This window comes from Taeniopygia guttata, chromosome 33, assembly GCF_048771995.1.
Source record: "Taeniopygia guttata chromosome 33, bTaeGut7.mat, whole genome shotgun sequence".
Taxonomy (NCBI): Eukaryota; Metazoa; Chordata; class Aves; order Passeriformes; family Estrildidae; genus Taeniopygia; species Taeniopygia guttata.
In genome coordinates this window covers 524,959-548,925 of record NC_133058.1, presented here as the reverse complement: position 1 = coordinate 548,925, position 23,967 = coordinate 524,959, and the positions used below count along the sequence as shown (strand labels likewise).

General features: G+C 58.9%; 2 protein-coding genes across 2 annotated transcripts in view; one reads left to right on the top strand and one right to left on the bottom strand.

Moving 5' to 3' along the window:
* Positions 1-22,473, bottom strand: part of RPS19 (ribosomal protein S19) — a 110,226-nt gene extending 87,753 nt beyond the window's left edge. Inside the window, exon 1 of the mRNA XM_072920685.1 lies at positions 22,462-22,473. The gene's annotated coding sequence lies outside the window, so the exon portion shown is untranslated. The remainder of the gene's footprint in view (positions 1-22,461) is intronic.
* On the top strand, positions 521-22,899 carry GRIK5 (glutamate ionotropic receptor kainate type subunit 5). Its single transcript, XM_041712389.2, has 20 exons — positions 521-622; positions 3,714-3,855; positions 4,561-4,725; positions 5,536-5,633; positions 6,679-6,844; positions 7,613-7,791; positions 8,273-8,326; positions 8,909-9,070; positions 10,142-10,294; positions 11,504-11,608; positions 12,527-12,634; positions 13,607-13,801; positions 15,631-15,744; positions 17,199-17,308; positions 18,393-18,566; positions 19,916-20,081; positions 20,698-20,923; positions 21,042-21,170; positions 21,807-21,928; positions 22,393-22,899. The coding sequence occupies exons 2-20, from the start codon at positions 3,756-3,758 to the stop codon at positions 22,882-22,884; spliced, it is 3,018 nt and encodes a 1,005-aa protein (XP_041568323.2). The 5' UTR covers positions 521-622; positions 3,714-3,755; the 3' UTR covers positions 22,885-22,899.
* Positions 22,900-23,967: the final 1,068 nt, after the last annotated feature.

Here is a 23,967-nt window from a genome sequence, read left to right as displayed (position 1 = left end):
GGGGTGGGGGGGGGGTCCAGAGATAACGGGGGGGGTCTGAAATAACGGGGGGGGGGGGTCCGAAATAACGGGGGGGGGTCGGAGATAACGGGGGGGGGTCCGAAATAACGGGGGGGGTCCCGAAATAACGGGGGGGGGTCCCGGGGAGGGTTCCGAAATAACGGGGGGGGGCTGAGATAATGGGGGGGGGGTCCGAAATAACGGGGGGGTCCCGGGGGGAGGTCAGAGATAATGGGGGGGGTCGGAGATAACGGGGGGGGGTCCGAAATACCGGGGGGGTCCCGCCCCCGGGGTCCGAAATAACGGGGGGGGTCCCGGGGGGGGTCCGAAATACCGGGGGGGGGGTCTGAAATAACGGGGGGGGGTCGGAGATACCGGGGGGGTCCCGCCCCCATTCCCCCCCCCCCCCGCCGCCGTCGGAGCCGCGAGCAGCGAGACCGGGGGGGGGCGGGGGGGGCCCCGGGCCCTGCCCCCCCTCCCCCTCCCCTCCCCTCCCCTCCCTCCCCTCCCCTCCCCTCCCCCCCCGCCGCCGCACCGGGCGCTCGAGACGCGGCTCGGCCCCCCCCGAGCCCCCCCAAAAACCGACCCCGGGCCGGGGGGGCTGCGGCGGCCGCGCGGCCTCGTGAGTACCGGGGGGCACCGGGAACCGGGGGGGCACCGGGAACCGGGGGGGGCACCGGGAATTGGGGGGGGCACCGGGAATTTGGGGGGGGCACCGGGATTGCGCCTCCGTTCGACCCCCCCCGTCCCCGGTACCGGAACCGGCATTTGGGGAGCGGGACCGGGATGGGGAGCGGGATTTGGGAATGGCCCCGCTCCCATCCCCGCCCCGCCGTCGGTACCGGGATCGGTACCGGGATCGGCAACGGGAACCGCGATCGGTACCGGGATCGGTACCGGGAACCGGGATCGGGCCTCCGGTACCGGGATTCGGGATCGGTACCGGGAACCGTGATCGGCCTCTCGGTACCGGGAACTGCGATCGATACCGGGATCGGTACCGGGATCGGTACCGGGGACCGCGATCGGTACCGGGATCGGCCCCTCGGTACTGGGATCGGTACCGGGAACCGCGATCGGTACCGGGATCGGTACCGGGATCGGCCCCTCGATACCGGGATCGGTACCGGGAACCGCGATCGGTACCGGGATCGGTACCGGAATCGGCCCCTCGGTACTGGAATCGGCACCGGGAACCGCGATCGGGCCTCCGGTACCGGGATTCGGGATCGGGATCGGTACCGGGAACGGAGATCAGCACCGGGATTTGGGATTGGTACCGGGATCGTTATCGGGATCGGGCCCCTGGTACCGGGACTCGGGATTGGGATCGGTACCGGGAACCGGAATCGGGATCGGCCCCTCGGTACCGAGAACCGGGATCGGTACCGGAAACTGGGTTCGGTACCGGGATCGGCCCCCCGGTACCGGGATTCGAGATTGGGATCGGTACCGGGGACGGGGATCGGTACCGGGATCGGGCCCCCGGTACCGGGTTCGGTACCGGGAACCACGATCGGTACTGAGATCGGGATCCGGTATCGGCCCCCCGAACCGGAGCCGCCGTTCCAGCCCCCGCTCCGGTACCGGAGCCACCCCCGGGCCCGCTCTCGGTGCCGCCCCCGCGCTCCGGCCCCGCTCCCGGTCCCGATTTCCTCCCCCGGTACCGGAGCCGCCGTTCCCGGGGTTCGGCCCCGCTCCCGGTACCGATCGCGGTTCCCATCCCCGGTACCGGCCCCGGGTCCGGCCCCGCTCCCCATTCCCGGATCCATCCGCGGCCCCGGTTCCGTCCTCGCTCCCGGTACCGATCCCGGACCCAATCCCGCTCCGGTCCCGATCCCGGATCCATTCCCGGTCCCGGTCCCGATCCCGGATCCATTCCCGGTACCGATCCCGGACCCAATCCCGCTCCGGTACCGATCCCGGACCCAATCCCGCTCCGGTACCGATCCCGGACCCATTCCCGGTACCGATCCCGGCTCCATTCCCGCTCCCGGTACCGATCCCGGACCCAATCCCGGTCCCGGTCCCGATCCCGGATCCATTCCCGCTCCCGGTACCGATCCCGGATCCATTCCCGGTCCCGGATCCACTCCCGGCTCCATCCCCCGGTCTCGGTCTCGGTCTCGGTCTCGGTCCCGGTCCCGGTTCCAGTCCCATTCCCGGCCCCGATCCCGGACCCATTCCCGGTTCCGGATCCATCCCCCGGTCCCGGTTCCATTCCCAGTTCCGATCCCGGTTCCATTCCCAGTTCCGATCCCGGATCCATTCCCGGTTCCCGGATCCATTATCGGTTCCCGGTCCCGAATCCATTCCCGGTTCCGGTCCCGGTCCCGGTTCCATTTCCCGGTTCCATTTCCCGGTCCCGGTCCCGGTTCCGGTTCCATTTCCCGGTTCCCGGTCCCGAATCCATTCCCGGTTCCATTTCCCGGTTTCGGTTCCGGTTCCAGTTCCCGGTTCCGGTTCCGGTTCCGGTACCGTCCCCCCCTCCCCTCCCCCCCTTCCCCCCTCGCGGATTTTGGGACCCCCAGAAGGGGCTGGGGGGGGGTGGGGGAGGGGTCCCGGTGGGGGCGGGGCCCGGGGGGGTCCCGGGGTGGGGGAGGGGCGCTCCCGGTGCCGCCCCTCCCCCCCCGTTGCCATGGCAGCCGCAGCAGCCGCGGGGCCGTTGCGCGGAGACCGGTACCGGTACCGGGACGGGAACGGGCCGGGGGGACCCCAAAGGCACCCAAAATAAACCAAAATCACCCAAAATCACCCAAAATAAACAAAAATAACTCAAAGTCACCCAAAATCATCCCAAAGTCACCCAAAATAAACCCAAAATAACCCAAAATAACCCAAAATAAACCAAATAACCCCAAATCTCCCCCAAAATGACCCCCCGGGACCCCCCAAAATAACGCAAAAAACTCCCCCCACAATAACCCAAAATAACCCCGGAACCCCCCAAAAACCCCAAAATCTCCCCCAAAACCCCAAAAGCCCAAAATGGGGGCCCGGGGTGATTTTGCGTCATTTTGGGGTTATTTGGGGTAATTTTGGGTTTATTTGGGGTATTTGGGCCTATTTTGGGTTATTTTGAGTTTATTCTGGATAATTTCAGTTTCTTTTGGGAATATTTGGGGTTATTTGGGGTTATTTTGCATTATTTTGGGGTTATTTGAGGTTATTTTGGGGTTATTTGGGGTTATTTTTCATTACTTTGGGTAATTTTGGGGTTATTTGGGGTTATTTGGGGCCATTTGTGGTTATTTTGGGATTATTATTTTGGGGTATATTTAAGGTTATTTTGGGTTTCCTTTGGGATCATTTTGGGGTTTCTTTTGGGGTTATTTTGGGGTTTTTATGGGTTCATTTTGAGGTGGATTTTGGGCTCATTTTGGGCTCATTTTGGGGTTATTTTGGGGATTATTTTGGCCTCATTTTGGGGCTTGTTTTGGGTTTATTTTGGATTATTTTGGGGGTTATTTTGGGGTTTGTTTGGGGTTTAGTTTGGATTATTTTGGGGTTTATTTTGGGGTTATTTTGGGTTTTTTACTGGCTCATTTCGGGGTTGTTTTGGGCTCATTTCGGGCTCATTTCGGGGCTGCTTCGGGGCTATTTCGGGCTCATTTCGGGGCTGTTTCGGGGCTATTTGGGGCCGATCGGGGCCGGTTCCGGGGCCGGTCCCGGGGGTCCCCCGTTAACCCCTCCCCCCCCTCCCCCCCCCGCAGCGGCCGGAGCCCCCCCCGCCCCTCCCCCATGAGGAGGGGGCGATGCCGCGCCCCGCCCCCCCCGCGCTGCCGCTGCTGCTGCTGCTGCTCGTGGCCGCCAGAGGGAGCCCGAGAGGCGCGGCGGGAGCGGCGCTGCGCATGGGTGAGAAAAAAAAGGGGAATTTGGGGGGTTTTGGGGGATTTTGGGGGATTTTGGGGGGTTTGGGGGGTTTGGGGGGATTTGGGGGTGTTGGGGGGTTTGGGGGATTTTGGGGGATTTTGGGGGGATTTGGGGGGTTTGGGGGGTTTGGGGGTTTTGGGGGGTTTGGGGGGTTTGGGGGGTTTGGGGGGATTTGGGGGGTTTGGGGGGTTTTGGGGGGATTTGGGGTTTGGGGGGTTTGGGGGGTTTGGGGGATTTGGGGGGTTTTGGGGGGATTTGGGGGGATTTGGGGGGATTTGGGGGGATTTTGGGGGATTTGGGGGTTTGGGGGATTTGGGGGGGATTTTGGGGGGTTTGGGGGGTTTGGAGTTTTTTGGGGTTTTTGGGGTGGGTTTTTTTGGTTTTTGGTGGGGGGATTTGGGGTGGGTTTTTTGGGGTTTTTTTGGGTTTTTTTGGGGTTTTTTGGGGTCGGGGGTTTTTTTGGGGTGCCCGACCCCTTTGTGCCCCCCCAGCCGCCATCCTGGACGAGCGGGGGGGCTGCGGGCGGGGGGGTCTCGGTGGGATTTGGGGGTTTTTGAGCGGTTTCGGGATGGGTTTTTTTTGTTTTTTAGCGGTTTTTTGGGGGGTTTTTGGGTTTTTTTGGGGTTTTTTTTTGGGGTTTTTGGGGTGGGGGTTTTTTGGGGTGCCCGACCCCTTTGCCCCCCCCAGCCGCCATCCTGGACGAGCGGGGGGGCTGCGGGCGGGGGGAGCGCCTGGCTCTGGCCCTGGCCCGGGAGCGCCTCAATGGCCCGGGCGGGGGGCGGCCCCCGGCGCGTCTGGAGCTGGAGGTGTTCGAGCTGGCCCGGGACAGCCAGTACGAGACCACCGACACCAGTAAGGGACTGGGAGCACTGGGAGGGACTGGGGAGGGGTTTAGGGGGAGACCACCGACACCAGTAAGACACTGGGACAAACTGGGAGCACTGGGAGGGGACTGTGAGGGAACTGGGACAAACTGGGATGGACTGGGAGGGACTGGGAGGGACTGGGAGGGAACTGGGAGGGACTGGGAGGGACTGGGAGGGACTGGGAGGGACTGGGAGGGAACTGGGAGGGACTGGGAGGGAACTGGGAGGGACTGGGAGGGGGAAGTGGGGAAGATTTGGGGAATTTGGGGTTCGGGGTTGAGATTTCAGGTTCGGGGTTCAGATTTGGGGTCCGGGGCGGTTTTGGGGTCCCCGTGACCCCCCCTGATCCTGCCCAAGGGGGGTCTGGGATGGGTTTGGGAGGGATTTGGGGTTCAGGGTTGGATTTGGGGCTCGGGGGGGCTAAGATTTGGGGTTCAGGGGGGGTTTGGGGTTTTGGGGTCCCCGTGACCCCCCCGCCCCCCCAGTGTGTCAGATCCTGCCCAAGGGGGGTCGGGGATGGGATTTGGGGTTTGGGGGGGATTTGGGTGGGATTTGGGGTTCGGAGGGGCTCAGATTTGGGGGTTTGGGGTTTTGGGGTCCCCGTGACCCCCCCTGCCCCCCCAGTGTGCCAGATCCTGCCCAAGGGGGGTCGGGGATGGGGTTTAGGGGGGATTTGGGGGGATTTGGGGTTCGGGGGGCTCAGATTTGGGGTTCAGGGTTGGATTTGGGGTTCGGGGGGGCTCAGATTTGGGGGTTTGGGGTTTTGGGGTCCCCGTGACCCCCCCTGCCCCCCCAGTGTGCCAGATCCTGCCCAAGGGGGTGGTCTCGGTGCTCGGTCCGGCCGCCAGCCCGGCCGCTGCGGCCACGGTCAGCCACATCTGTGGGGAGAAGGAGGTGAGACCCCAAAAACCCCAAAATCACCCCAAAATCACCCCCAAAACACCCCAAAATCACCCCCAAAATCACCCCAAAAAAACCCCAAAATCACCCCAAAATCACCCCAAAATCCCCCCAAACCCCCCCCCCAAACCACCCCAAAATCACCCCAAAAACACCCCAAAATCACCCCAAAAAACACCCCAAAACCCCCCAAAAAACCTCACCATGAGCCACATCTGCAGCGAGAAGGAGGTGAGACCCCAAAACCCCAAAATCACCCCAAAAACACCCCAAAACTGATCTGGGACCCCAAAACCCCCCCAGGTTCCTCCAGACGCAAATGTTCCCAAAACCCCAAATGTCCCCAAATCCCCCAAAACCCCAAATCCCCAAAATGTCCCCAAATGTCCCCTCAATGTCCTTTTAGGGTGGATTTTGGGACCGATTTTGGGGTGGATTTTGGGGTTTTGGGGCTTATTTCGGGGCCGGTTTTGGGGCAGATTTTGGTGTGGGTTTTGGGGCCGATTTTGGGGCTGATTTTGGGGTGGATTTTGGGGTTTTGGGGCCGATTTTGGGTCTGATTTTGGGGTTGATTTTGGGGCCAATTTTGGGATGGATTTTGGGGTGGATTTTGGGGCTGATTTTGGAGCTGATTTTGGGGCTGATTTTGGGCTTTTAGGGCTGATCTTGGGGCTGATTTGGGGGTGGAATTTGGGGTTTTGGAGCTTATTTCGGGGCCGGTTTTGGGGTGGATTTTGGGGCTGATTTTGGGGTGGATTTTGGGGTTTGGGGGCTGATTTTGGGGCCGATCTTGGGGCTGATTTTGAGGCGGATTTTGGGCTTTTAGGGCCGATTTTGGGGCCGATTTTGGGGTGGGTTTTGGGCTTTTAGGGCCGATTTTGGAGCTGATTTTGAGGCGGATTTTGGGCTTTTAGGGCCGATTTTGGGGTGGATTTTTTTGGGGTGGCTTTGGGCATCCCCAATCCCCCTGATATCCCTGATGCCCCAAACCCCCCAAAATCCCCCCAAAACCCCCAAAAACCCCAAAAATGCCCCGCAGATCCCGCACATCCGCGTGGGCCCCGAGGAGGCGCCGCGGCCGCCGCTGCTGCGTCTGGCGGCGCTGAGCCTCTACCCGAGCAACGAGGACGTCAGCCGGGCCCTGGGGGGGCTCCTGCGCAGCCTCCGCGCGCCCCCGGCCTCGCTCATCTGCGCCCGCCCCGAGTGTGAGTTATTGATCGCTTATTGATCACTCATTGGTTATTGATTGGTGATTTATCGGGGTTTATCGGGGTTTATCGGGGTTTATCGGGCCCTGGGGGGGCTCCTGCGCAGCCTCCGCGCGCCCCCGGCCTCGCTCATCTGCGCCCGCCCCGAGTGTGAGTTATTGATCGGTTATTGGTTATTGATCGGTGATCGATTGGTGATTTATCGGTGATTTATTGGGGTTTATCGGGGTTTATCGGGCCCTGGGGGGGCTCCTGCGCAGCCTCCGCGCGCCCCCGGCCTCGCTCATCTGCGCCCGCCCCGAGTGTGAGTTATTGATCGCTATCGGTTATTGATCGGTGATCGATTGGTGATTTATCGGTGATTTATCAGCGTTTATCGGGGTTTATCGGGCCCTGGGGGCCCATTCATCAGTTATTGATAATTGATTGGTAATTGATTGAGGATTTATCAGTGATTTATTGGGGATTTATTAGGGCTGATTTGGGGTTTTTGGGGCTGATTTTAGCGCAGATTTTGGGGCTGATTTTGGGTTAATTTTGGGCAGATTTTGGGATTTTTTTGGGTTAATTTTGGGAGGTTTTGGGTCGCAGGCCTGCTGCGGCTGGAGGAGCTGGTGCGGCAGTTCCTCATCTCCCGCGAGTCCGCGCGGGGGTTTTGGGGTGGATTTCGGGGATTTTTGTGGCTGTGTTTGGGGTATTTTGGGGCGGATTTTGATGCTGATTTCGGGCAGATTTTGGGTTAATTTTGGCCGATTTTGGGTCCAGGCCTGCTGCGGCTGGAGGAGCTGGTGCGGCAGTTCCTCATCTCCCGCGAGTCGCTCTCCGTGCGCGTTCTGGACGCGGAGCAGGACCCGACGCCGCTGCTGAAGGAAATCCGCGACGACAAAGTCCCGACGATCGTCATCGACGGCAGCGCCGCCACCGCCGCCCTGGTGCTCGCCAAGGTCGGGTCAGGGGGGATTTTGGGGGATTTTGGGGAATTTTGGGGGGTTTTGGGGATTTTTGGGAATTTTGGGGGGTTTGGGGGTGTTTTTTGGGAGTTTGGGGCTGGTTTTTTGACAATTTTTGGGAGTTCTGGGGTGGTTTTGTGGTGATTTTTGGGAGCTTTGGTGTGATTTTTGGGAGTTTTTGGGGTTTTCAGGGGTTTTGGGGAGGTTTGGGGAATTTTGGGAGGTTTTGGGGTGGTTTTTGGGAGTTTTGGGGTGGTTTTGGGGTGATTTTTTGGGGGGATTTTGGGAGATTTTAGGGGTGATATTTTGGGGGATTTTTGGGTGATTTTTTGGGAGGATTTTGAGGGATTTTGGGAGATTTTGGTGTTAATTTTTGGGGGGATTTTGGGAGATTTTTGGGGTGATATTTTGGGGGATTTTGGGGTGATTTTTTTGGGGGATTTGGGGGGGTCAGACCCACCCTGGTGCCCCCCAGGCCTCGGAGCTGGGGATGACGTCGGCGTTCTACAAATACATCCTGACCACCATGGTGAGTGACCCCTGAGTGACCCCTGACCCCTGAGTGACCCCTGACCCCTGAGTGACTCTGAGTGACCCTGAGTGACCCCTGAGTGACCCTGAGTGACCCTGAGTGACCAATGAGTGACCCTGAGTGACCCTGAGTGACCCCGAGTGACCAATGAGTGACCAATGAGTGACCCTGAGTGACCCTGAGTGACCCTTAGTGACCCCTGAGTGACCGCTGAGTGACCCTGAGTGACCAATGAGTGACCCTGAGTGACCCTGAGTGACCCTGAGTGACCCCTGACCCCTGAGTGACCCTGAGTGACCAATGAGTGACCCTGAGTGACCCTGAGTGACCAATGAGTGACCCCTGAGTGACCCCTCAGTGACCCTGAGTGACCAATGAGTGACCCTGAGTGACCCCTGACCCCTGAGTGACCCTGAATGACCCCTTAATGTCCCTGAGTGACCAATGGGTGACCCGTGAGGGACCCTGAGTGACCCCACTGGCCACACGGTGACCCCAAATGACCCCAAATGTCCCAAAATTACCCGAAATGACCCCAAATGCCCCAAAATGCCCCAAAATGCCCCAAAATCCCCCCAGGACTTCCCGCTGCTGCGGCTGGACGCGCTGCCGGCCGCTCCGGCCACCGTTTTGGGTTTCTCCATGTTCAACACGAGCCACCGCTTCTACCCCGAGTTCGTGCGCAGCCTCAACATGTCCTGGCGGGAGAGCTGCGAGCTGGGGCCCTACCCCGGCCCCGCGGTGAGCCGGCACCCCAAAAACGGGGGGGGCACAAAAAAACCCGGGGGGGGCACAAAAATCCCCAAAAAACCCCAACAGGAACCCGGCCCCGCGGTGAGACGGCACCCCAAAAAACACGGGGGACACAAAAATCCCCAAAAAACCCAGGGGAACCCCAAAAACCCCAACAGGACCTGGCCCCGCGGTGAGACGGCACCCCAAAAACTGGGGGGGGCCCAAAAACCCGGGGGGGACCCCAAAATCCAGGGGGAATTGGGGAATCTGGGGCAGAACCCAAAAAACCCCGTGGGGAACCCAAAAAATCCCATGGGGACCCCAAAATCCCGGGGGGACCCCAAAAACCCAAGGGGGACACAAAAAACCCGGGGGAATGGGGGAATCTGGGGCAGAACCCAAAAATACCCGGGCGGGACCCCAAAAATCCCCCAAAAACCCGGGGGACCCCAAAAATCCCCAAAACCCTGTGGGGGGGACCCAAAAATCCCGCGGGGAGCCCAAAAATCTGGGGAGAATTGGAGAATTTGGGGGAGAACCCAAAAATCCTGAGGGAACCCGAAAACTTGATGGAACCTCAAAAACAGTGAAGGAACCCCAAAAACTTTGGGAAAATTTGACAAAAAGTGACAAAAAAAAGACAAAAAAATGGAAATTCGGCGTCTGGGAGATGCCCGAGCCCCGGGGGTGTCTGGGGTGGGATTTGGGGTGCGGGGGGACCCCAAAACTTGATGGAGACCCCAAAACCTTGAAGGAACTCCAAAAGGCCTTGGGAAAAATTGACAAAAGTGACCAAACAATGCCCAAAAAATGGAAATTTGGTGTCTGGGAGATCCCCCAGTCCTGGGGGTTTCTGGGGTGGGATTTGGGGTGTGAGGGGACCCCAAAACTCGATGGAGACCCCAAAAACCTTGAAGGAACCTCAAAAACTTTGGGAAAAAATTGACAAAAAGTGACAAAAAAAGACAAAAAATGGAAATTTGGCATCTGGGAGATCCCAAAGCCTTGGGGGGTGTCTGGGGTGGGGATTTGGGGTGCGGGGGGACCCCGAAGCCCCCGGTGACCCCGGGCCCGCAGCTGTCGGCGGCGCTGCTGTTCGACGCGGTGCACGTGGTGGTGGGCGCGGTGCGGGAGCTGAACCGCAGCCAGGAGATCGGCGGGCGGCCGCTGGCGTGTGCCGCACCCGGGATCTGGCCCCACGGCACCAGCCTCATGAACTACCTGCGCATGGTGAGGGGCGAAAAGGGGACGGAAAGGGGGAAAACGGGAAAAAAATGGGAAAAAACGGGCCCAGATGGGCAAAAACGGCAAAAAACAGCAAAAAACAGCAAAAAAAACGGCCCGAAAAGGGCAAAAACGGCAAAAAACGGGGAAAAACGGCAAAAAAACGGGCCGAAAAGGGCAAAAACAGCAAAAACCGGCAAAAAAACGGCCCGAAAAAGGGAAAACCGGCAAAAAATGGCAAAAAATGGCAAAAAGCAGCCAAAAAAACGGCCCGAAAAAAGCCAAAAAAACAGCCTGAAAAAAGCCCAAAAAAAGCGAAAAAAAATCAGCCCAGAAAAAGCAAAAAAAAAACAGCTGGAAGAAAGCCAAAAAACCAGCCCAAAAACAGCCTGAAAAAAGCCAAAAAAAACAGCCCAAAAAACGGTTTTTTTGGGTATTTTGGCTGTTTTTTTGGCTGTTACTTTGGCTGTTATTTTGGGGTATTTGGGGGTATTTTTGGGGGTATTTTGGGGTTATTGTGTGGTATTTTGGGGGTGTATTTTGGGGTGTATTTTGGGGTGATTTCAGCGGGTTTCGGTGTGTTTCGGGGGTTATTTTGGGTGTTATTTGGGTGTTATTTTGGGGTATTTTTGGGGATGTTTTGGGGGGTGTTTCGGGTGTTATTTTGGGGTGATTTCAGCGGGTTTCGGTGTGTTTCGGGGGTTATTTTGGGTGTTATTTGGGTGTTATTTTGGGGTATTTTTGGGGATGTTTTGGGGTGTGTTTTCGGTGTTATTTTGGGATTACTGTGTGGTATTTCGGGGGTATTTTGGGGGTGTATTTTGGGGTGATTTCAGCGGGTTTCGGGGTGTTTTGGGTGTTACTTTGGGTGTTATTTTGGGTGTTATTTGGGGGTTATTTTGTGGTATTTTTGTGGGTATTTTTGGGGTGTTTTCAGCGGGTTTGGGGGTATTTTGGGGTGTTATTTTGGGGTGTTTTCAGCGGGTTTTGGGGGTTATTTTGGGTGTTGTGTTATTTTGGGGGTTATTTTGTGGTATTTTTGAGGGTATTTTTTGGGTGTTTTCAGTGGGTTTGGGGGTGTTTTGGGTGTTATTTTGGGTGTTATTTTGTGTTATTTTTGTGGGTATTTTTGGAGTGATTTCAGCGGGTTTTGGAGTGTTTGGGGTGTATTTTTGGGGTGATTTCAGCGGGTTTTGGGGGTTTTGTCCCTCGCAGGTGGAGTACGACGGGCTGACGGGGCGCGTGGAGTTCAACAGCAAAGGGCAGAGAACCAACTACAGCCTGAGGGTGCTGGAGAAGGGCCGGGACGGGCACCGAGAGGTGGGCGGGTGACCCCGGTGACCCCGAGTGACCCTGAGTGACCCTGAGTGACCAATGAGTGACCCTGAGTGACCCTGAGTGACCCTGAGTGACCAATGAGTGACCCCTGAGTGACCCTGAGTGACCCTGAGTGACCAATGAGTGACCCTGAGTGACCAATGAGTGACCCCTGAGTGACCCTGAGTGACCGATGAGTGACCCTGAGTGACCAATGAGTGACCCTGAGTGACCAATGAGTGACCCTGAGTGACCCTGAGTGACCCTGAGTGACCAATGAGTGACCCTGAGTGACCCTGAGTGACCCTGAGTGACCAATGAGTGACCCTGAGTGACCCTGAGTGACCCTGAGTGACCAATGAGTGACCCCTGAGTGACCCTGAGTGACCACTGACCCCTGAGTGACCCCTGAGTGACCCTGAGTGACCCCTGAGTGACCCTGAGTGACCAATGAGTGACCCCGAGTGACCCTGAGTGACCCTGAGTGACCCCTGAGTGACCCTGAGTGACCCTGAGTGACCCTGGATGACCCCGAGTGACCAATGAGTGACCAATGAGTGACCAATGAGTGACCCCTGAGTGACCCTGAGTGACCCCTGAGTGACCCCTGAGTACCCACTGAGTGACCCTGAGTGACCCTGAGTGACCAATGAGTGACCAATGAGTGACCCCTGAGTGACCCTGAGTGACCCTGAGTGACCAATGAGTGACCAATGAGTGACCAATGAGTGACCCTGAGTGACCCCTGGGTGACCCTGAGTGACCAGAGTAACCCCTGAGTGACCAATGAGTGACCCTGAGTGACCCCTGAGTGACCCTGAGTGACCCTGAGTGACCCCTGAGTGACCAATGAGTGACCCTGAGTGACCCCTGAGTGACCCTGGGTGACCCCCATGGCCACGCCCCATGTGCCCCGCCCAGGTGGGGGTCTGGTTCTCCAACCGGACATTGGCCATGGACGAGGCCACGCTGGCCCTGAACGCCTCGGACAGCCTGGCCAACAAAACCCTGATCATCACCACCATACTGGTCAGACTGGGAGCACTGGGGGCACTGGGGGGGGGTGGGGGGGACTGGGAGGGGGTTGGGGTATACTGGGATGGACTGGGATGGAATTGGGGGGGACTGGGAGGGGGTTTGGGGGGACTGGGAGGGGGCTGGGAGGGGACTGGGAGGGGGTTGGGGGGTCTGGGAGGGGGTTGGGGTATACTAGGATGGACTGGGATGGACTGGGAGGGACTGGGAGGGAACTGGTTTCCATCAGAGTGTCCCTGACCAATCCCACACCGAACTGACCAATCCCACTGACCATTCCCGTGTCCCACTGACCATTCCTGTGCCCCACTGACCATTCCCACTGACCATTCCCACACCCCACTGACCATTCCCATGTTCCACTGACCATTCCCGTGTCCCACTGACCATTCCTGTGCCCCACTGACCATTCCCACACCCCACTGACCATTCCTGTGCCCCACTGACCATTCCCACACCCCACTGACCATTCCTGTGCCCCACTGACCATTCCCGTGCCCCACTGACCATTCCCACACCCCACTGACCATTCCCACACCCCACTGACCATTCCCGTGTCCCACTGACCATTCCCACACCCCAAATCCCATATCCCACACCCCAAATCCCGTATCCCACACCCCAAATCCCGTATCCCACACCCCAAATCCCACATCCCACACCCCAAATCCCCAATCCCACACCCCAAATCCCACATCCCACACCCCAAATCCCGTATCCCACACCCCAAATCCCGTATCCCACACCCCAAATCCCCAATCCCACACCCCAAATCCCGTATCCCACACCCCAAATCCCAGTGACCGATCCCAAATCCCGTTTCCCGCCCCCCAGGAGAACCCGTACGTGATGCGGGTGGGCGGCGCGGGCGGCGCCGAGCGCTACGAGGGGTTCTGCGTGGACAGTGACCATCCCACACCCCAAATCCCACATCCCTGACCCCAAATCCCGAATCCCTCATTCCAGGAGAACCCGTACGTGATGCGGGTGGGCGGCGCGGGCGGCCCCGAGCGCTACGAGGGGTTCTGCGTGGACATGCTGCGGGAGTTGGCGGCGCTGCTCAAGTTCCGCTTCCACATCAAACTGGTGGAGGACGGACTGTACGGAGCGCCCGAACCCAACGGCTCCTGGACCGGCATGGTGGGCGAGCTCATCAACCGGGTACGGCACCGCCGCCGCCGAGGGACGAGGGACGGGCACTCCCACGGGGGGAATGCCACGGGGAAAATAGCGCGGGGAAAATCCCACTGGGGAAATCCCACAGGGAATTACCGCTGGGGAAATTACCACGGGGAGACTCCCACAGGGAAATCCTGTGGGGGGAATGCCATGGGGAACATCCCATGGGGAAAAGCCCACGGGGAATTACCGCTGGGGAAATCCTGCGGGGAGAATGCCACGGGGAATTACCACAGGGAAAATCCCACAGGGAATTATTGCTGGGGAAATCCCGTGGGGAAAATCCCATGGGGAAATCCCACTGGGAATTACCGCTGGGGAATCCCACGGGGAAAATCCCAGGGAGAATCCCACTGGGAATTACCGCTGGGGAAATTACCACAGGGAAATCCTGCGGGGACAATCCCACGGGGAATTACTGCTGGGAAAATCCCAGGGAGAATCCCACGGGGAACATCCCACGGGGAAAATCCCGGGGACAATCCCACGGGAGTTACCACAGGGAGAATCCCGGGGACAATCCCACTGGGAATTATCACAGGGAAATCCCGCGGGGAGAATGCCATGGGGAAATTACCATGGGGAATTACTGCTGGGGAAATCCTGCGGGGAGAATGCCATGGGGAGAATAGCGGGGAGAATCCCACGGGGAAATTACCACAGGGGAAATCCCACGGGGAAAATCCCATAGGGAAATCCTGCAGGGAGAATGCCACGGGGAACATCCCGCGGGGAAAATCCCATGGGGAATTACTGCTGGGGAAATCCTGTGGGGAGAATGCCACGGGGAATTACCACAGGGAAAAATCCCACACGGAAATCCTGTGGGGAGAATGCCACAGGGAAATTGCCACAGGGAAATCCTGCAGGGAGAATCCCTGGGAGAATCCCACAGGGAAAATCCCATGGGGAGAATCCCACAGGGAAAATCCCATGGGGAGAATGCCACGGGGAAATTACCACGGGGAAATACTGCAGGGAAAATCCCGCGGGGAGAATGTCACAGGGAATTACCGCTGGGGAAATCCCGCGTGGAGAATGCCACCGGGAAATTCCCACAGGGAAATTCCCACTGGGAAAATGCCACTGGGGAAATCCAATTGGGAAAATTCCCATAACGAATTGCCATTGGGAAAATTCCCGTAATGAAAATCCCATTGGGGAAATTCCTGTAAAAAAATCCTATTGGGGAAATCCCATGGGAGCGTTGGGTTTGGGAAAAATCCCACTGGGAAAATCCCATTGGGAAAAATCCCATTGGGAAAATCCCACTGGGAAAATCCAGCCAGCCCCACTGACCCTGGGATTTTTTTGGGGTTCTAGGACATTTGAACCCCAGGATTTTTTGAGGTTCGGGGTCAGGGTCCAGACCCACCGATCCCGGGATATTTTTGGGGCTCCAGGGGATTTAAACCCAGGGATTTTTTTGGGGTTCTGGGGGATTTGAGCCCTGGGATGTTTCTGGGGTTCCGGGGGGTTTAAATCCCGGGATTTTTTGGGGTTCTGGGGGATTCAAACCCTGGGATATTTTGGGGTTCAGGGGGATTTAAACCCCGGGATGTTTTTGGCGTTCCGGGGTATTCAAACCCCGGGATAATTTTGGGGTTCTGGGGGACTCAAACCCCGGGATATTTTGGGGTTCCGGGGGATTCAAACTCCGGGATAATTTTGGGGTTCTGGGGGATTCAAACCCCGGGATATTTTGGGGTTCCGGGGGATTTGACTCCCCGGGATATTTTGGGGTTCTGGGGGATTCAAACCCCGGGATATTTTGGGGTCCCGCCCCGCTGACCCCGTCTGGGGGTCCCCAGAAAGCCGACCTGGCGGTGGCGGCGTTCACCATCACGGCCGAGCGGGAGAAGGTGATCGACTTCTCCAAACCCTTCATGACGCTGGGGATCAGCATCCTGTACCGCGTGCACATGGTACGGGGTTTGGGATTGGGGTTTGGGGTTTGGGATTTGGGGTTTGGGATTTGGGATCGGGAATTGGGGATTGGGATCGGGAATTGGGGATCAGCATCCTGTACCGCGTGCACATGGTACGGGATCGGGATCGGGATTTGGGATTGGGATTTGGGGTTTGGGGTTTGGGATCGGGAATTGGGGATCAGCATCCTGTACCGCGTGCACATGGTACGGGATCGGGATTCGGGATTTGGGATCGGGAATTGGGGTTTGGGATCGGGAATTGGGGTTTGGGAATTGGGGATCAGCATCCTGTACCGCGTGCACATGGTACGGGGTCGGGATTTGGGTTTGGGATTTGGGATTTGGGGTTTGGGATCGGGAATTGGGGATCAGCATCCTGTACCGCGTGCACATGGTACGGGGTTTGGGATTTGGGGTTTGGGATTTGGGATTTGGGATTTGGGATTTGGGATTTGGGGATCAGCATCCTGTACCGCGTGCACATGGTACGGGATCGGGATCGGGATCGGGAATTGGGGTTTGGGATCGGGAATTGGGGATCAGCATCCTGTACCGCGTGCACATGGTACGGGATTTGGGATTGGGGATCGGGATTTGGGATTTGGGATTTGGGATTTGGGGTTTGGGATCGGGGATCAGCATCCTGTACCGCGTGCACATGGTACGGGATCGGGATCGGGATTTGGGATCAGGAATTGGGGTTTGGGATCGGGAATTGGGGATCAGCATCCTGTACCGCGTGCACATGGTACGGGATTTGGGATTGGGGTTTGGGGTTTGGGATTTGGGATCGGGAATTGGGGTTTGGGATTGGGGATCAGCATCCTGTACCGCGTGCACATGGTACGGGATCGGGGTTTGGGGTTTGGGATTGGGATTTGGGATTTGGGGTTTGGGATCGGGAACTGGGGATCAGCATCCTGTACCGCGTGCACATGGTACGGGATTTGGGATTGGGGTTTGGGAATTGGGGTTTGGGATTTGGGATTGGGGATCAGCATCCTGTACCGCGTGCACATGGTACGGGATTTGGGGTTATTTTGGGGTTATTTTGGGTCAGTTATGGGGTTATTTCCTGTCAGTTTAGGGGTTATTTTGGGTCTGTTTTGGGGTGATTTAGGGTCAGTTTTGAGGTTGTTTTGGGTCAGTTGTGGGTGGTTTTGGCTCCGGGCAGCCTCGGGGCAGTTTTGTTCAGCTTTGGGGTTATTTTGGGTCAGTTTTGGGTCAGTTTTGGGGTTACTTTGGGTCAGTTTTGGGGCGGTTTCAGGTCCGGGCAGCCTTGGGGCGGTTTTGTTCAGTTTTGGGGTTACTTTGGGTCAGTTTTGGGGTGATTTAGGGTCAGTTTTGGGGTGATTTTGGGTCAGTTTTGGGCGGTTTCGGGTCCGGGCGGCCTCGGGGCGGTCTCGGCCCCGCCGCCAGCGCGGGGGTCTCACTCGGCGTCCCCCCAGGGCCGCAAGCCGGGGTATTTCTCCTTCCTAGACCCCTTCTCGCCGGCCGTGTGGCTCTTCATGCTCCTGGCCTACCTGGCCGTCAGCTGCGTGCTCTTCCTGGCCGCCAGGTGAGCGGGGACGCCCCAAAACTGGGCCCAGAACTGGGGGGGCACCCCAAAAAATGGCCCCGAGAAAGGGAGGGAGGAGGTGAAAATACAGGGGAAACGCCCCCAAAAAAATATCCAGCCGACAAAGCAGAGTTTGGGTGAGCCCCGATGGGTTTGGGGTGACCCCAGATGGGTTTGGGTGGTCCCAGATGGGTTTGGGTGAGCCCCGATGGGTTTGGGTGAGCCCTGATGGGTTTGGGGTGGTCCCAGATGGGTTTGGGATGGTCCCAGATGGGTTTGGGGTGAGCCCAGGTGGGTTCAGGTGATCCCAGATTAATTTGGGGTGGCCCTGGAGGGGTTTGGGTGGTCCTAGATGGGTTCAGGATAGTCCCAGGTGAATCTGGGGTGGTCCCAGATGGGTTTGGGGTGGTCCCAGATGGGTTCGAGGTGGTCTCAGATTAATTTGGGGTGGTCCCAGATGGGTTTGGGGTGGTCCCGGATGAACTTTGGGTGCTCCCGTAGGACCCTGGGGTGCTCCTGGATGAATTCGGGGTGCTCCTGGATGAATTTTGGGCACCCCGTAGGACCCTAGGGTCCTCCTGGATGACCCTGGGGTGCTCCCAGATGAATTTTGGGTGGTCCTGGACAAACCTGGGGTGCTCCCGGATGAATTTGGGGTGGTCCCAGATGAATTCAAGGTGCTCCCGTAGGACCCTGGGGTGCTCCTGGATGAATTTTGGGCACTCCCATAGGACCCTGGGGTGCTCCTGGATGAATTCAGGGTGGTCCCAGATGAATTCAGGGTGGTCCCAGATGAATTCAGGGTGGTCCCATAGGACCCTGGGGTGCTCTCGTAGGACCCTGGGGTGCTCCCGGATGAATTTTGCCCCCCCGTAGGACCCTGGGGTGCTCCTGGATGAACTTTGGGTGCTCCTGGATGAATTCAGGGTGGTCTCAGATGAATTCAGGGTGGTCCCGTAGGACCCTGGGGTGCTCCCAGATGAATTTTGCCCCCCCGTAGGACCCTGCGCTCAGCCCCCGCCCCACCGCACTGACCCATCGGTGTGGGGGGTGGTCCGAGGGGCCGCCCCCCGTGTCCCCGCAGGCTGAGCCCCTACGAGTGGTACAACCCCCACCCGTGCGCGCGGGAGCGGCCGGGGCTGCTGCAGAACCAGTACACGCTGGGCAACAGCCTCTGGTTCCCCGTGGGCGGCTTCCTGCAGCAGGGCGCCGAGGTGCTGCCCCGCGCCCTGTCCACGCGCTGCGTCAGCGGCGTCTGGTCAGCACCGCTTTGGGGGGTTTTGGGGGGTTTGGGGGGGGTTTGGGGGTGTTTGGGGTCATACATGGGGTGTTATGGGGGGTTTGAGGTCGTACATGGGGTGTCCACGCGCTGCGTCAGCGGCGTCTGGTCAGCACCAGTGGGATTTGGGGGGTATTTGGGGGGTTTGGGGGTGTTTATGGGGTGTTATGGGGTGTTTGGGGTCATACATGGGGTGTTATGGGGGGGTTTGGGGTCATACATGGGGTGTTATGGGGTGTTTCGGGGGTGTTATGGGGGGTTTGGGGGGATTTTGGGGGGGATTTGGGGGTGTTATGGGGGGTTTGGGGTCATACATGGGGTGTCCACACGCTGCGTCAGCGGCGTCTGGTCAGCACCGGTGGGGTTTGGGGGATTTGGGGGAGATTTGGGGGGTTTGGGGGGTGTTATGGGGGATTTGGGGGGGATTTGGGGGGTGTTATGGGGGGTTTGGGGGGATTTGGGGAGTGTTATGGGGTGTTTGGGGGGGTTTGGGGGGGATTTGGGGTCTTTGGGGGGGATTTGGGGGGATTTGGGGGGTGTTATGGGGGGATTTGGGGGGGATTTGGGGGGGTTATGGGGGGTGTTATGGGGGATTTGGGGGGCTTATAGGGGGTGTTATGGGGGATTTGGGGGATTTGGGGGGGATTTGGGGGGGATTTGGGGGCTTTTGGGGGGTGTTATGGGGGTTTGGGGTCATACATGGGGTGTCCACGCGCTGCGTCAGCGGTGTCTGGTCAGCATGGGTGGGGGGTTTGGGGTTTTTGGGGGGTTTGGGGGGGATTTGGGGGTTTTGGGGGTGTTTAGGGAGGGTTTGGGGGGTATCTGGGGTTGCTCAAGGGGATTTGGGGTGATTCCTGAGGGGTTTTTGGGTGAATTTTGGGGAATTTTGGGGGATGTCTTGGTGCTTCCTGAGGGATTTTTGGGGTGAATTTTGGGGGATGTTTTGGTGGTTCCTGAGGGATTTTTGGGGTGACTTTTGGGGGATGTTTTGGTGCTTCCTGGGGGATTTTTGGGGTGAATTTTGGGGAACCTTGGGGGTATATTTTTGGTGATTCCCGAGGGGTTTTTGGGTGAATTTTGGGGATGTTTTGGTGCTTCCTGAGGGATTTTTGGGGTGAATTTTGGGGAATTTTTGGGGGATGTTTTGTGGCAATTCCTGAGGGATTTTTGGGGAGTTTTGGGGGATGTTTTGGTGGTTCCTGAGGGATTTTTGGGGTGAATTTTGGGGAATTTTGGGGGATGTTTTGGTGGTTCCTGAGGGACTTTTGGGGTGAATTTTGGGGATGTTTTGGTGGTTCCTGAGGGATCTTTGGGGCCCCGCCCCGCAGGTGGGCCTTCACCCTGATCATCATCTCCTCGTACACGGCCAACCTGGCGGCGTTCCTGACCGTGCAGCGCATGGAGGTGCCGGTGGAGTCGGCCGACGACCTCGCCGACCAGACCAACATCGAGTACGGCACCATCCACGCCGGCTCCACCATGACCTTCTTCCAGGTCAGCGCCCACCCCTCCATCAATCAATCGGTTGATCAACCTGATTGACTGATCGATTGATAACCCGAACGATCCAAGCATTTAGCCCAATCAAGCAATCAATCAACCCAACAACCCAGCCAATCAACCCAATTAACCCAACCAATCAATCAACCCAACCCAATCAACAAATCAATCAACCCAACCAATCAACCCAGGCCACCTTTCAACCAATCAGCCCAATCAACCCAACCAATCAATCATCCCGATCGATCCAATCATTTGGCCCAATCAGACAGTCAATCAACCTAGCCAATCAACCCAGTCCACCAATCAACCCAATCAACCCAAGCAATCAATCAACCCGATCGATCCAATCATTTGGCCCAATCAAGCAGTCAATCAACCCAACCAATCAACCTAATCAACCAATCAATCAACCAATCAAACAACCCAATCAACCAATCAGTCAATCCAACCGAACCCGACTCAACCCAACCCAACTCAACCCAACCCAACCCAACCCAACCCAACCCAACCAACCCAACCCAACCAACCCAACTCACCCGCCCCGCCCCGCCCCGCCCCCCAGCCCCCACAGCCCCCCCAAGCCCGTCTCCCCCCGCCGCCCCGGCAGAACTCGCGCTACCAGACCTACCAGCGGATGTGGAACTACATGCACTCCAAGCAGCCCAGCGTCTTCGTCAAGAGCACCGAGGAGGGCATCGCGCGCGTCCTCAACTCCAAGTACGCCTTCCTGCTGGAGTCCACCATGAACGAGTACCACCGGCGCCACAACTGCAACCTGACGCAGATCGGCGGGCTGCTGGACACCAAGGGCTACGGCATCGGCATGCCGCTGGGTACCGCGGGGCGCCGCGCCGGGCGGGGGGCGGGCCGGGGCCGGGCGGGACTCCCCCGCGCCCCGGAAAGCAGGTGGGACCCCCCCGGTGTCGTGTCCCCCGTCCCTCCCCCCGGCAGGGTCGCCGTTCCGCGACGAGATCACGTTGGCCATCCTGCAGCTGCAGGAGAACAACCGGCTGGAGATCCTCAAGAGGAAGTGGTGGGAAGGGGGGCACTGCCCCAAGGAGGAGGATCACCGCGCCAAAGGTGCGCGGTGGAGCGGGGCCGGGGTTGGGTTGGGTTGGGTTGGGTTGGGTTGGGTTGGGTTGGGTTGGGTTGGATGTGTTGGGTTGGGTTGGGTTGGGTTGGATTGGGTGGGTTGGGTTGGGTTGGGTTGGGTTGAGTTGAGTTGAGTTGGGTTGGGTTGGGTTGAGCTGGGTTGGGTTGGGTTGAGTTGGGTTGGGTTGGGTCGGGTTGGGATGGGTTGCGTTGGGTTGGGTTGGGTTGGGTTGGGTTGAGTTGGGTTTGGTTGGGTTGGGTGAGTTGGGTTGGGTTGGGTTGAGTTGAGTTGGGTTGAGCTGGGTTGGGTTGGGTTGGTTGGGTTGGGTTGAGTTGGGTTGGGTTGGGTTGGGTTGGGTTGGGTTGGGTTGAGTTGGGTTGGGTTGGGTTGAGTTGAGTTGGGTTGAGCTGGGTTGGGTTGGGTTGGTTGGGTTGGGTTGGGTTGGGTTGAGTTGGGTTGGGTTGGGTTGAGTTGGGTTGGGTTGGGTTGGGTTGGGTTGGGTTGGGTTGGGTTGGGTTGGGTTGGGTTGAGTTGGTTTGACCTGGGTTGGGTTGGGTTGGATTGGGTTGGGTTGGCCCGGCCGGGCCGTGCCGAGCTGAGCTGGGCCGTGCCGGCGCCGCCAGGGCTGGGCATGGAGAACATCGGCGGCATCTTCGTGGTGCTGGTGTGCGGGCTGGTCGTGGCCATCCTGGTGGCCGTCATGGAGTTCGTCTGGTCCACGCGGCGCTCGGCCGAGACCGAGGAGGTGGGGAGGGAATTTGGGGAATTTGGGGGAAATTTGGGAGAATTTGGGGGGATTTGGGGGACTTTGGGTGAAATTTGGGCAGAATTGGGGGGATTTTGGGGAATTTGGGGGAATTTTGGGGGAATTTGAGGGGAATGTGGGGGAAATACAGGGGAATTTGTGGGAAATTTGGAGGAATTCGGGAGGAATTTGGGGGAATCTGGGGCGATTTTGGGGCAAATTTGAGGGGGAATTTGGGGGAATTTGGAGGAAATTTGGGGGAATTTGGAGGGAATTTGGGGTACCTTTAGTGAGGGGACTCCACGGAATTGAGGAGGGGTCTCAGAGGGGTTTGGGGGTCCCAGAAGGGTTTGGGAGTCCCATAATTTACCGGGGGGGCCCCGCGAGGTGCGGGGGGTCCATTTTGGGTGGGAACCCCCCAAAACGCCCCAAAATGCCCCAAATCCCCCCAAAATGCCGCGCAGATCTCGCTGTGCGCCGAGATGCTGCGGGAGCTGCGCCGCGCCCTCTCCTGCAGCCGCCGGCCCCGCCCGCGCCGCCGCCGCCGCCCCCACCCCAAATTCGGGGGGCTGGGGGGTGGGGGGGGGGTCCCCGGCGCCGCCCCCCACCCCCAAAACCCCCCAAATCCCCTCCCCCACCGCGGCGGGCGGGAGATGCGCTTCAGCAACGGGAAGCTCTACTCGGGGCTGGGGGCGGGGGGGCCCCCCCAGACCGAGCTGGGGGGTGGGGGAGGGGTGGGGGGGGTGGTCGCCCCTCCCCCCCCCTCTGGCGGCGCCCCTCCCCCCCCCTGCGCGCACGTGCGGGTCTGCCCCGAGTGCCGCCGCATCCAAGCGCTGCGCGCCACCCCCCCCGCGCCCCCCCGCGGGGCTGGGGGAGGGGCGGGGGGCGGGGGGGGTGGGGGAGGGGCGGCCCAACCCCCCCCGCCCTCCCCCACCCCCCCCGGCGCGGCCGATTGACCCCTCCCCTCCCCCTCCCCCAGCCCGGCCTTGTACGCCGTGCGTGCGGCGGGAAATTTGGGGGGGGGGGAATTTGGGGGGGGGCGGGGGGAGACCCCTCCCCTCCCCCCCCAGTGCCCCTCCCCCCATCCGGATTCAACCCCCCCCCAAAAAAAATAAAATTGAGGCCCCTCCCCCTCCCCCCCCCCAAAATTGCACTGTGCCTTCCCGGGGGGGGGAGGGGGAGGGGAGGGGAGCCCCTCCCCCCTCTGACCGACCCCTCCCCCCAAATTCAAGTGGGGACCCCCCCACCCCTCCCCCACCCCAGAGGGGCGCGGATTTGGGGGGGGGGGTGAGGGGGGAGGGGCGTTCTGTATTAATTAATTGTTGTAATTAATGATTTTGGTTGTGGGGGGAGGTTGGGGGGATTTTTTGGGTTTTTTTTCCGGGGATTTTGGGAGTTGTTTTTTTTTTCCCCCCCCTCCCCCCTTCGTCGGGTTCGGGGCGTGACGTCACCGTGCGCGCGCCCCTCCCCCTCCCACCGCCCCCCCCAAAAAAACAACAAAAAAAATAAAAACCCACCCGGACTTTTACGATGGTGTGCGAGTCATGAAATGGCCCCAAATCCACCCAAAAATATCCCCCCACAAAAAAATCCCACCCCAAAAATCCCCAAAAAATCCCTCCAAAAATTCAAATAAATCCCCCCAGAAATTCCTTTAAAAAATCCCCCCAAAATCCCCCCAAAAATGCCCCAAAATCCCCCAAAATCCCCCCAAAATCCCCCCCATCCCCGCCTGGCGGCGCTGCCGCTTCACCAACGGGGCGATGCAAATGAGATGCAAATGAGCGGCGAAATCAAAGGGACCCCTCAAGGTCACCCCGCCCCCCCGGGGGTTGCCACGGCAACGGGACGTGACGTCACCGGGGAACCCCCAAAAACAGTGGCGTGACGTCATCGGCCCTTAATTGGGGGCTGGAGCGGAACTGGGGGGGGGTCCCAAATTGGGGAGGGGGAATTTGGGGAGGGGTCGCGATTCCAGACCCGCCCCAATTTTTCCCGGAAATTCTCCCCAATTTTAGGGGTATTCTCCCCGATTTTTC

Bases quoted from the DNA above. Each gene is read 5' to 3' on its own strand.
- GRIK5 (XM_041712389.2), top strand. From the start codon at position 3,756: ATGCCGCGCCCCGCCCCCCCCGCGCTGCCGCTGCTGCTGCTGCTGCTC. The intron at 6,845-7,612 runs GTGAGTTATTGA...TTTTGGGTCCAG, and splicing joins CATCTGCGCCCGCCCCGAGT to GCCTGCTGCGGCTGGAGGAG. The intron at 9,071-10,141 runs GTGAGCCGGCAC...CCGGGCCCGCAG, and splicing joins GGCCCTACCCCGGCCCCGCG to CTGTCGGCGGCGCTGCTGTT.